This window comes from Leuresthes tenuis, unplaced genomic scaffold, assembly GCF_036924035.1.
Source record: "Leuresthes tenuis unplaced genomic scaffold, fLeuTen1.0.hap1 SCAF_11, whole genome shotgun sequence".
Taxonomy (NCBI): domain Eukaryota; kingdom Metazoa; phylum Chordata; class Actinopteri; order Atheriniformes; family Atherinopsidae; genus Leuresthes; species Leuresthes tenuis.
In genome coordinates, this window is record NW_027325365.1 from 19,765,294 (window position 1) to 19,777,928 (window position 12,635).

The 12,635-nt window shown below is 41.4% G+C and overlaps 1 protein-coding gene across 6 annotated transcripts in view; it reads left to right on the plus strand.

The window, feature by feature from the left end:
- Positions 1 to 9,461: 9,461 nt before the first annotated feature.
- unc5a (unc-5 netrin receptor A) overlaps positions 9,462 to 12,635 on the plus strand; it is a 126,099-nt gene continuing 122,925 nt past the window's right edge. For 4 of the 6 annotated variants that reach the window (XM_072395976.1, XM_072395978.1, XM_072395979.1 and 1 more), the window contains exon 1: positions 9,462 to 10,006. In XM_072395976.1, the coding sequence (XP_072252077.1) occupies positions 9,913 to 10,006 (94 nt within the window). In that variant the 5' untranslated portion in view covers positions 9,462 to 9,912. The remainder of the gene's footprint in view (positions 10,007 to 12,635) is intronic. The other 2 variants (XM_072395977.1, XM_072395980.1) reach the window with 1 other exon arrangement.

The window sequence follows — 12,635 nt, forward strand, 5'->3', positions numbered from 1 at the left end:
TTTGTCCATGTGTTCAAATCAAAGTGACACGATTCAGGATTGAAAACCATGAGAGGCAGCAAGTGTGTGGATTGATTAGCGTAGGGTAGTTTCCCTGTGAAATTACTGTAGCATTGATACATGAATATCAAAACATATGAGCACTAACAATGCATATCTTTCTAACCCTGGTGATTAAGATCTAACACTAACCTTGTACTTCTACCTCCTAAACCAAATCATTCACAAGAAAGAGTGAGGTAGAAAATTGCAGGGTCTGTTCAAAATATGTTGGACAGCTTTCAGTCCAGTGGTCTCTGGTATGAAAGGCAGCATTGCACGTCATCATCCGTCCCTTTTATAAGTGGGCCAATCACCGATGTCCATCAGTGCGTTGCTATGCAGCAGGTTGTCATAGATGAACAACGTCATCATATAGTTACACGGAGTGGCTGAGCATGGAACACAGCGAGAACATAGGTGGACGTTTAACTGCTATGTCATCCCTTAAGCTGCTTCTCTGTATAGAAAAGGACAAAAATTGTTTGGAAAACATTGTGATGGTACAATTTTGAGGCTTTATGGTCAAAATACAATAAATGGTGCTTAGGACCAATATAGCTTTTAAGTACTTTACCTGTCAGGGGGTTTTAATGTTGTTGTTGTGGCTGATCAGTGTATGTTCTGTCATGAGATCCAGTTGCATTAAGCAATGCTTTTTTCACTGTTTGGTTACAAGTTATCACCTGTTGAACTATCCTTTTCCTTTCCTGATCCAATCCCTGGCTTTCTCCTGTAGATATTTAACCGCATCAAGCATTTAATGCATCCAAGAGGGACATTGGATCATGTGAGTCGTGGTTAAAAAAGTCCAATCTTGATGATAAAATTTCCTCTATGGGGTTGACAAATTGAGATTAAGGTGGAAGGAACTGTGTGTCACCTTTATCGGACCGGTTGTAAATTGCTCTGTGACTGGAAACAGAACGATGACACACCACTTTGTCTTAAACAGTGATGAAATGCTGCACTGACAACACCAGATCAGCTGGAAAGCAATGATAGAAACAACATTTAGGCAGCCTTGTTTAATTAACCAGAAACAGGCAGAAAATAATAATATTTCTGTTGATTTGTGACTTTTTGCCCTGTCTAACCCACACACACACGCATTGTCTAGCCCGCGTTGGCTGACGTGCAGTAAAACACACCACTGTAACTTTTGTCCTGATATGTCATCCCCTCATAAATTCCACTTCATCCTATAAAGGGAGGGGGGAAGCAGAGGCATGAGAAAGAAAAATGAACTCCATCAGGAAGTAGGATACAATTTCTCTGACACACACAACCTTGGTTGAGTAAGAATATCTCTGTATCCTGCTGACATGTGATCTTCTGAATCTATTTGGGACAGCTTGTCTCACTGAACTCTAAACAAGCCCTTTCAAGCTGCATCATTCATCAATTTCAACCCTGTTTGTGGGCTACAGATGATACGCCGCACGCTCAATAGCTGGCAGACATTTAACAATATGTCACACAGGCATTCTGAGACAACCCACACTTTAGACTTTCACTAATCCAATGCTTCAGGCGTTGTCAACATTAAATGCTTTAGGCGTCGAGCAAAGCCGATCGCATGCTATTGTTACCATGGCAGCACTTCATCAACATCCATCGTTGGTAAGCTTTGCAGAATTGTCATTACCGTTCCTGGCTAGTGAGTATGTACCTCCACCGCAAAAGGCTTTTTTTTTTCCCCCTCCAGCTAAATCTGTCTTTGTTTGTGATGATGGTACAGTACCAGCAAAGCACTTTCTCCTGATGGAGAGGTTCAGCAGATAAATGATGAAAGGGATTTTCTGAGAACCGCTGTTATGGTTCTTTGAACTATTTTTACTGCCTTATTTTCCATGATTGCTGGAAGGTCCAACGCTTCTAAGACAAACTCTCTGCACAGGCTTACAAGAAAAAATGTGTGGTCTGTTTAAATCTGGATGTCTATGCGGTGCGGTGTCAAAATTGAGAGCCTGACTCAGTTGTCCAATAGTTTTTGATGTTCTGTTGTAAAGCATAGTGACTATGAAACTTGAATTATTCTAAAATGCATATTAACTACAGTCATCAAATAAAGGATTGATTTAATGTTTTCTACTTTATTACTTTGTCATTTCAATTGACTTACAATAGGAGGGACAAAAAATCACGAATATGAAACCACGATCTGTGTGGGTGACCTGCTGTAGATGTCTTCTTCCTAGGAAAAAAACAAAGTAAAGTTTATATGTGTTGAATCTCTTCAATTTTTTTGATTAATCAATCTCTTAAATATTAATCTAAAATCTTCTGCAGATCAAGTGTGAAATGTCACACTTCTAGATGAGTGTTTTTTGTTTTTTTTTTCATCTGCATGCTCTTTGCCCACACAAAATATGTGCATGTTTTTGCTCCCAAGAAAGTACACCCCCTCTTCCTCAGTCGCATAACAACATCTTGCTCAGTTTCAGCCATAATTTCACTTCTTTTAATTCCTCTCTCTGTGTTAGAGGGCATGTAAAAAAGCAGAAATATGATCTGTTCTGTCTCCAGAATGAGTTGTGGAGAGGGTTTAACTAGAAGAGCTGTCGTCACTTAAACTGACAACTCACAGGTTTTAACATTTGAAGACACTGGCCCCGAGAGGAGACTGGAGTATTTTCTTTAATGAATTAGGTCTGCAACATTGATGCCTGTTGACCTGGGTCATGTGATTAAGTTCTTCAGCGGGGGTCAGTGTCTCCCATTTCCATTAATGTAATATGCAGCTTAAGAGTTGTGAGCGCTGTAGTCAGTTTATGATAGCTGGAAGAAACTCAGTATCTCAGTTAGAAATCCACCAGTGTGGACGGTAAATGGATGTGAGTTACTGTCATCAGCTGAATCTATGTGATCTGTGCAAGTTCACCTTTTTGAGATAGCATAAGGGAAGATTTGATGTATATATATTTACACAACTGGGAATTGGTTGCACATTGGTTGATGATTGTGAGTGAATCTCTCTGTGAATCTCTCTGTGAATGTGTGTGTGTGTGTGTGTGTGTGTGTGTGTGTGTGTGTGTATGCATGTGTGTTTGTAGACAAGAGAAGAAGAGAAACCAAATCGAGGGCTGCATTTTTGAATTGGCTTCATCAGTAACGCAGCCATCTGTCATTCTGGCAGGTACAGTACAGGACGCATAGCGTGCCACCCTCAAAAGGAATCCGTGGCTGTGTTGCAGAGGATGTTATGCGTAGAGAGTTAGTAGCACATTTAAGATTATTCCACATACGATGAAAATAATGGCATGGCCTTGAGAACATCCTACAAACGGCCTTTTTTGTAGCACTATAACAATGTCACAAAAGCATGTGGGGTGTGTGAAAAGAGGAAGTGGAGACAATTTGGGCTTTAATGTTTGCCACTTTGTAGAAAATACAGCCAGCAAAGAAAGAAAGAGAAAAAAAACAAAAACAATTTTCCTATGATTTAATGGTCACATTTTGTAAGCTCCTCTGTAAAAATTGAAGTCCAGTCGAGGTCATTTTCTTGACTCGAGTGGATTTTTCTATATTGCAGAAGGTTTCTTCAAATTCTTCAATTTCCTTTGAGCGTTTCAATCAAATTCAATTCATCGTATAGTCAATATTTGAGTTCCTTATGTGTGAGAACCTTGTTTCGGGTTGAAAACATGACTTCATACATTCTCTGTGCTATTTTTCTTTTAGCCAGTGAGGTTATTTGCCGTAAATGTCACCTGGGACACAGAGTGACAAAATAATGACAATCTTTTTTTTTTTGAGGCAGAGCAATTTCCCAGAACTGAATGAACTGGATATGTGAGGAATGAACAATGTGCTCGCACGCCTCCCGATTGGTCTCCGCAGATGCCATTCTGACATCTCTAGAAGAATATGTTCAAAACGGTTGATTGGATGTCCCACAAAGGGATGCTGAGAGGTAAAATAAAGATTTAAACACGTACATGCTTTGTCTACTCGCCGCTATTTATTTTCAAAGTCCCTCTGAATGAAAGCAGTGAGCATCAGAAATGGATCACATCAGGTGAGTGTCAGAACACGTTGAACGAGGTTTCCAAGAAATGCCTCTGAGCTGAAATATACAGTAATTGCAGCATAAATCTTATTGAGAGCGTGCTCATACCTGCGCATTCAGAAAATATTTGTTAATTAAAGTGTCATCGAATCGGCTGGCTTGGGTGACAGAAAAATCCATTCCTTCCATTAACGTAGTAACTGTATCTATTTGCATGTCAAATGTCAAAAAAAATATTGAGCTGTGATTTGACAAATACATATCTCATTTATTCTGGTTATGTGAGACTTTTTACTGGAGCAAAATTATTAGTTTGAGTCCCTGGTGGTCATTCTGTTTTGTATAGGGTACATATACAAAGGTACATGTGCTTTTTTTGGCCCCAGTACACTGGGTAGCTTTTTTTGTCACTTCTTGCCTGTGCCTTTTCATTAACACAAGTGCATCTTATGAACCAAAGTCTCCTTCACAACATACTGACATATAGATATTATTTAAACATTTCAACAATACTTCAACAAAAATGATGGTTTGAAAGAATTAAAAAAAAAGTGTATGTTGGGAGTAACTGGCAAGTTAAAGCAGTTCACTCTGATTAAATCACTTACAATGAGATATATCCTGTCACTTAGTTAAATAGTTCAGCTTTTTTGCCTATACATAAAGTTTATTAGAGAGACACTTAAGTAGTTCCCTTAGATGACAGTGATGATTTTGTACCTGGTCATTTTTGTGCTGTACAGACTATTTTTCTAACAATGATACTTTTAGGTAGAGAAATTGAACACGTATGAACGTGTGTGAACACGTATGTACGTGTGTGTGTGTGTGTGTGTGTGGCTCCTGTGGGCAATTTCTGAGGTGCAATTTCATCCATTTTAATTTTGTAGTGGACTGAATTAGACATAATTTACGTATTTCCCATGCAGTTCATGTAAAACAAAACATCACGTTTGTGATAGAACTGAAAGCATTAGTTAACTGCCTTTCCTGTATAATTATTAATCCAATTATTCTCTGGCAAAATCTTCCCCGTTCTAATAACAATGTTTCCTCTATCAACAGCATGGACAAAAGAAGACATTTGGATATGCAATGCTCTTCTTGTGGAAATAACAAAAGTATTTTTCCAACAATGCCTTATTTTCTGCATTTCAAGTCCTTGATCTATCAATCAAATGGGATTTTACCTGAAGTTGATTAATAACCTTCAAATCGCAAGACTTCATTTAAATTCCTAATCAAATCTTCATCTACAGCAACAGGCAGCTGATAAGTGTTGGAGGTAGTTAAGCAAACATGTATTCTTACTATCTGGTACTGCTGCACAGCACTGTATCTATGTAAGTCATAAAGGATGCTTTAGAGTAAATCTGGATAGAAAACGGCTAAATGTAAAGAAGCGGAAAACATATTATGGAACTTACAAGTGACAGGACCTTCAAGCTTTTGGCCATGAATTTATATGAAGCATTTCTTTTCTTATTCTTTAGTAATACATTTTGGGTCATATTTTTGGGGCGCTGAAACATTTCAAAGGGAAGTTCCTCATTCGTAAAGTGTGACTAGCCTCTGGGTCTGGGTTACTCCTATGCCATCAAGCTCAGCGGCTGTACATTTGGTGAGGTTCTCCTAAACCAGCAGCTTTTACAGGAACTCAAACAAAAGCGCTCAGCCATAAAACTTTCAACATCATTCAAAGTCTCCTCTCCCATGCATGCTGGCACAATGCGACATTCAAAACAACAAGAGAATGTTGGTCCAGGAAGCTCAGATCAGGAAACCATTTTTGGGGCGAATAATGAAATGTAGATGAAGGGTGGAGGAGGGTAACGGTTCAGTCTGACACTTTTTACTGTCACCTATTGTCTGCTAAAGAGGATCCAGTAGAGTCATACTATTGCTATTTTTCAGCCTCACAGATGTTTTAATTAATAGAAAAAACACTTCAAGTGGAGAAGGAGCGCTCATCCTCACTTTATACTGGATCTTTTCTGAGTGAATCAAACTTCATTTGAACATAATTAGATACCTTATGAGTTTTCCCTCAGCTTTTTCTACAATTTGATTCAAGCTGGAGCACATTATGTATTCCTTACATATACATGTAGGTTTTTCAATGTTAAGTCTGCTTGAATGGCTCATTTAATTTCTCTACATCTCCTCTGTAGTTTATTGGGTTATGAGTGCCTTAGAACGTGAGTGTACTTTTTCCCTCCTGCACCACACAACTGTAAAGCAACTCTACAAAATTAGGTGACCATGTGTTGAACTGTTTAAGAGCCAAGCAGTGGATTTGATGAATTACAAGCCAGTTAGTTCATTTCGCTGACAGAATGTAAATTTATTTATGACCCTGAGACTGAAAGAAAATGAAATCATCATATATTTCCAAACACTCATGCAGTGTTTTAGATTAGGGGAATCTATTTGGAATGGAAACACAGTCTATGAATAAATTGTTTGAGCTCCCTTTTGAAACAAGTCCACGCTCCAGCATTCCCCTGGACCACTGTCAGTAGTCAAGCTCTTGAACCTGCAAAGAATGTGAAGAATCTGCATAAAAGAAAATCTTCATCTCAGGCAACGATGGGACACCCTTGATTCCTCCGAGTCAGGAGTACCATACTCTCATTCCAAAACACAAAATCAACTTTAATTTCTAGAGTGTCTGCTTTTGATTTATAGTCGTGAATTAAAATGCAGCCCATTTCATATGATTTGGTGGTTATCTCATTTTACATTTTCATCAAATCGTATTCTCGGGCCATATCTGTAAAATTGAGAAATCATCAGAGCTGAAGTGGCGGGATATTGGAAGTTCAGCTTCATCAGCAGTCTGTGCTGCTGAAATGAGAGACCTTCAGTAGGCTCCTTCATCTCCCTTCCCCCTCTGTCGCCTTTCCCTCCACTTTCTTCCTCACTGTTTTTAAAACTCTCCATCTCTCCACCTCATTTGGTTCTGCTCTTCGCTCAAACATGTGATGAGATATCTTAGTGCGTATGCACTTGTGTGAAATCATTTAATTAAACAAAGTAACAGCTACGCCTTGCATGTCCGGATCATAACATTTTTACTAGGAGAGTAAAAGCTTCAGCAGATACAAGAATTGGGAGTTGTGCTACTAATGTGGTGATAATGATAGCTCTTACTGGACTCAAAGATAAAACACGCTTTAAGGGTAGAGGACTTGGTCACCTATATTCATTATAATCCACTAAATGTTTCAAAGACACACTCGGGATGTTATGATATTAAAGTAAGATACATTCTCTTGACATCACTGGAACTCATTTGGCTTTTAATTAATTTCCCTAACCCCATATCAATAATGTTTAATTAAACTGATACACTATTGATCGTCATACAGTTATTTTGCATGTGATTAAACGCAGAAATGCTGCAACATGCACATTTGAACCTCAATTTCATTCCCACAGGACTGCATCCTCATAAGTGCTTTGCGATGTAACATGCAATCTGCTGGTGGCTTATTAAGATCTTTACAGTCATTTAATCTAAGACTGTGGTCAATTACATCTCTCTGGAGTAGCATTGCGATTTAATTTGATATAAATAAAACAATAGGCTGTGAAGCTGTGGTCATGATGGAAGTTGATACACCCTCAAGTCTCTCCTGCTCCACAAGCCTGTGCTGGAATGCAGACGGCCGTGGCCTGCATCCCCCTCATGGGACTTCCTGTGATGTTTGTAAACAATAAATAATATTAATTTCATGCTGGACACCTTCTTTGGATCGATACACATCGACCGAGAGAATCAGTTGTCTTTATGGGGGGTGGGGGGTGGGGGTGATTGTGAAGTTTATGTGAGAACACACAGGAACACAAATACATGTTGTGTATTAACTTGTCAGGTCATTGAACATGGTCTCTTTGGATCGTCGCTGCTGTGACTCATTCAAGACGCCACAAAAGAAATGATGGTTCCGCCTAGGTTTTGTAATTGATTGCAGGAGACCAAGCTGCTTCAAGTCTCAGGATATTGTAACTCAAGCCAATGACGGAGAGAAAATTAATTACAACGCCACAGATCGATGAACAACTGAATGTGTCAACTCCCAAAAGAGCTGTGATTGCTCATTGCAGCCTGATTGAGGAAATAGAGGAGGAAGATGCTGTGGCCAGAGGACTGTGGAAGAGGTTATGCCCTGATTTAACTCTGCAAACACACACCACAGCAAGAAAACAGGCACTTAAAAACGCTTCTTTCAAACAGCTGAAGCACAGTTTCCTCCATGTTAGAAGATAACATACCTGACTATGTATGTACATATTCTCAGCTCCTCATTTGAAATGCATGCAGCTTGGGTGCTTGTTCGGAAAAAGAGGCACATTCAAGGGAATGGAAGAGACACTCAGCTTCCATTGCCTGACAGGACTCAGGGTAGATTAGCAGTATGAGAAAGATCATTACAAGCAACCTCACAAGTGACCAAGGCTGAGTCATTGCCTTCCATTTGGCAGCCTTGCATCTGCCTTTCTTACTCCTTCACATGCGCCATGCCTGTGAGGCTGTGCGTCTCTGCGTGTGTATACACGTCTGTCATTCTGACTGCGACTTTGACCTTTATGCTGGACAGAGAGGGAGCTTAATGAGTTTGTAGGCTGCTATAGCTGAGCTCTATCTAAGGAATCATCCATCTACATGAGACCCATAATTAGCTGGTAAGACAGTGGTCCAGCTCTGTGCTGCTACTTATTATTCTGCTGACTACGTGTGGGAGTGGAAAAATGGATAAACAAAGACACAATCCTCCCCCTTTTTTTTAAAGTGGATTAATAATCTGCTGTCGATTTCTGGGCAGCGTTTTAAAAGGCATGGCCGAACAGCCTGATAATCACTCCACCGACACCCACAGAAAATGAGGAAAAGCTATCTGGAGTATAAGTCACACTCAGGTCTGAGTTTGCTGACAGGTGTACACTCTCGTGGGAGAGCAGCGCTAATCCTCGCGCTTCTTCGTCTGTGTTTGTCTGTCAATGATGCGCCGCAGCAGGCACACAAAACCCCCAAGACAAACTAAAGGCATGTTTAACTGAAACTCAATGACATGCAGATGTGATTTGTGTGAATTTGTATGCAAAGCAGCGACGTGATTCCCATCATGCAGGGCTGAATGGCAGATCCATCATTTTCATGCAAGGCAGAGGATATGAAAAGCACACTTGCAAGAGTCCGGGTGAAATAAAATCCATTCTGTCGTGCACTCCTAGTGTGTGGTTATTTGTGCTTACTAGTGATATGGAAATGTTTCCCTGAGAAACAGGAGAGCAGCGGTGCGTGCACAGGACGCTCCAATCCCAGCAAGCAAGCGGAATCCGCTCCTGGTTTTGCTCCTCTGCTTATCGCAGCGTATACCTTCCCTGACTCTCAGCACTCCAGCATTGCTGTGCAAGCAGATGTTCTGTCCTCCGATGCCAATTCTTACCATTTTCGCATTTGGAGAAGCTTGTCTTTCGCACGAGGGCTGCAAAGTGACAAGAACCGGCAAGAACTGCCTCCCTCCTCGGCCCAGTGACAGAGGGAGAGTTGTGAACGGATAGCGGCTTTGGACAAATACAGTACAGTCTACAGTAAACCCGCGGCGGCGTGCGAGGCAGCAGCTTATTCACCACACCTGTGATGCGTTGTTCTGAGCAACGGAGACGCGCGACCGGGATACTGATGGCCACTGCACGGCAGGAGGAAACGTGCTGAGGAAAACACTTGGGCGTTGTAAAAAAAAAGGCGTTAAGTGCAACAGAGGACACTCTCCGGACCCGAGAAAGACCTGTGTGCCACAGTTTTATCTCAGCTCCTCTGCCTTTTGAAACTTGGGTGATTAAAAACCACGAACATGCCCTTAGTTCTGGGCCCCTTTGTCCGCTGTAGGTTCAGCGCTGCGCTCCTTGGGCTCTGGCTCGTGTTTGCTGGCTTCACGTGCGCAGGTGGTGAGTTATAATATTTTAGTTTACTGCACTGTTATTTTGTAGGTTGGGGGGTAGGACAGTTAGTACCATAAGAAAGAATGCACGCGACAAGTTGTTTGCTTGTGGGTTTATTTTATTTAAAAAATTTTGTCGAAATGCAGGAGCTCGTGACGGAGCACGTTGGCAGTCGTTATTGTTCTATAATTTGCTAGCCGTATCACTCATCAATTAGCCTGCACCCACAAGGTTACACGGAGGAGTCTGTAGCGTCTTTCAAGGTGAAAACTTGAGGCAGACATAGAGTGTTTTTCTCCAGCTACGTGATATGTTGGTATTTTGTGTATTTTGATAAACACTTGGAAGTTTGGAGCATTATTTATTTATTTAGTTATTTCTTGTTTATGTTCCCATCGCCGTGACTGCTCCACCGGCTTGTAGACGCAAACCTGCTGCATAGGGGCTGCTTAAACGGAAGGGCTCCAGAGCAACATAAAGAAGTGCTCAGTAAAATTACGCTCCCTTCAAACTGTCACATAAACAACGCTCAGTAACGCCTCCAGAACAATCTTGGCCATAAAAGTTGGAACTGTGGAGGTATAGACCGAGCAAAGCGTCTATATGCACGGCTCGTAGTCGTGCATCTCGCCGGGTCCTCTGCTGGCTGCAAACAGGATCATTTAACTCCACGTCTCTCCCCGGCCAGGACTCATTCCTGCTGCATTTGCAGTATGGTGACAGCTTTACTGAGTTGGTAGACGAGCTACTCGCACTGATGAGTTACATTTTATGATGTAGCCGACCTCCTGGCCAGACTCTCCAGATTGCATGCAAATGTGCTCTGATGTACAAAACAATCACTGAGATGCTGAGGTGAGCCCAAGTGCACTGGAGAGAAGTTTGTCTCAGTGGCAACATGTAAGTAATTTATAAAATGGTATTATAAGGAAGTATTCCCTCATAAAAGTTGGAACATCTCTGGCCAAAAAAACCCTGTCTGTTAAAAAGAGAAAACAATAAAACCAACCTACTAAAAAAAGATCAGTGCAGTCGACTATTTTCCTAACACTGGCTACACATTCTGTCTGATGCTAAGTATCCTCACAGTGCCACACAGCTGGAAGATGCTGGTTAGTAATCCACTATGTGAGAATTCACACACATCATTTGCCTCGTGTTGTTTCCAACTGGTTGGCTTTGCTTTGAAAAGTTGGTGTAATTGTGTCTCCTGCTCCAGGACACTGAGATGATGAATTAAGTGGGCCTTTTGCTTGCATTAATTGGTGTATAATTATGAATATGTTAGGATTAAACAAACAGTCATGCTCGAGGGACCTCGTATATCAAGCAAAGTAAGCTGCACCGTGGTGGTATTTACGGGTCATTTTTGTGATGCATGTTGGAGTTGATGCATCTTGATTGATTGGGTTGCTTGGTTACGTGGGTGGGGTGGTGTTTCCTTTTGGTGACGAGGTCGTGTTTTTCCAGCCGTCTTCATTTGGTTTTCTCCCACAAAACCTAGAATAATAAAACTCTGAGTTCCCAAAGGTGGGATGCGCTTTCTTTGTTGGCTCTGTGATGGACTGGAGCGTTCTGCGCTGGGTGTTTCTCTTCCTGTTAACCAGTGCTTGCTGGAATGGGCTCACAACCCTGCCCTGAAAACCAAATAGAATATATCAGGTAATGTGAAATATGGGGCACATTGTTGGGATTCTCTTAGGGTCGTCTGTTTTATTTCTCAGTATTCCTTTCAGACCCCTTCTTGTTTTATTTGGCCAGTACGAGCATCCTTAAAAAGATCCCATCGCAGCTTAGAGGCTTCTTTTAGTGGACAAAGTGGGTTGCAGACATGGATTGGAGGGTGATTTGGGAGTCAATTCTTTCTGCATCAGGGTTGGGACGGTCTCATCCAAGATCAGTCGAGCCATCCTCTGTAGGGAGACAAGCTGCTGACTCGGCATTTGTCGGTATCAAAGCTGTTTTTACTTTTTCTTTTTTCAGGGAAACTCAGTCATAACTCAGTCAGTAATAAAGGTAAGGCTGTCAATTTAGGTTTGAGCTGGCCGAGCACTTTCCCTTTCAGCGTGCTGTGAGTGATCTGGCAGGCCGGACAGAATGGTACACTTTCAGCTTTGAGCCTCCAGAACAAAGAACTGTTCTGCTTTGCCTGTGTGTCCACGCCACTTGATGTTTTCAGCATGCAAAGAGCGTTTGTGTGTGTGTGTGTGTGTGTGTGGGAGGGTGTTTCCACAAAGATTTGCATACATGTATTTCTGCCGTGTGTGTGTCTTATCTCCTGTTGCCGCTGTTGTTTTCCATTTGTTTAAACTTTGGTCTGTTGCTTGTTCTTACTTTGGTGTTGCTTCAAAAAAGATCAGAAGTGAACTATCTGAGCAGAGAGAATGAAAATCCATCTTTTTCTGTTTGCTTTTCCCTCTGCCCATTGAGAGCGTTGCCAAGCAATTGTTGTCTGGTTCATTGAGGGAACATGGGATTTGGTATCAGGCACCTTTCTACTCGTGTGAACAGCCACCTCGGAGCAATCTTGTGATGATGCAAGGGGGTGGCCATTAAATGACAACAAGTAGAAATCTATTGCATAATGCAGTAATTTGCGAGTTCCTGTTTCTTATTACAGTAATATGAGAGATGC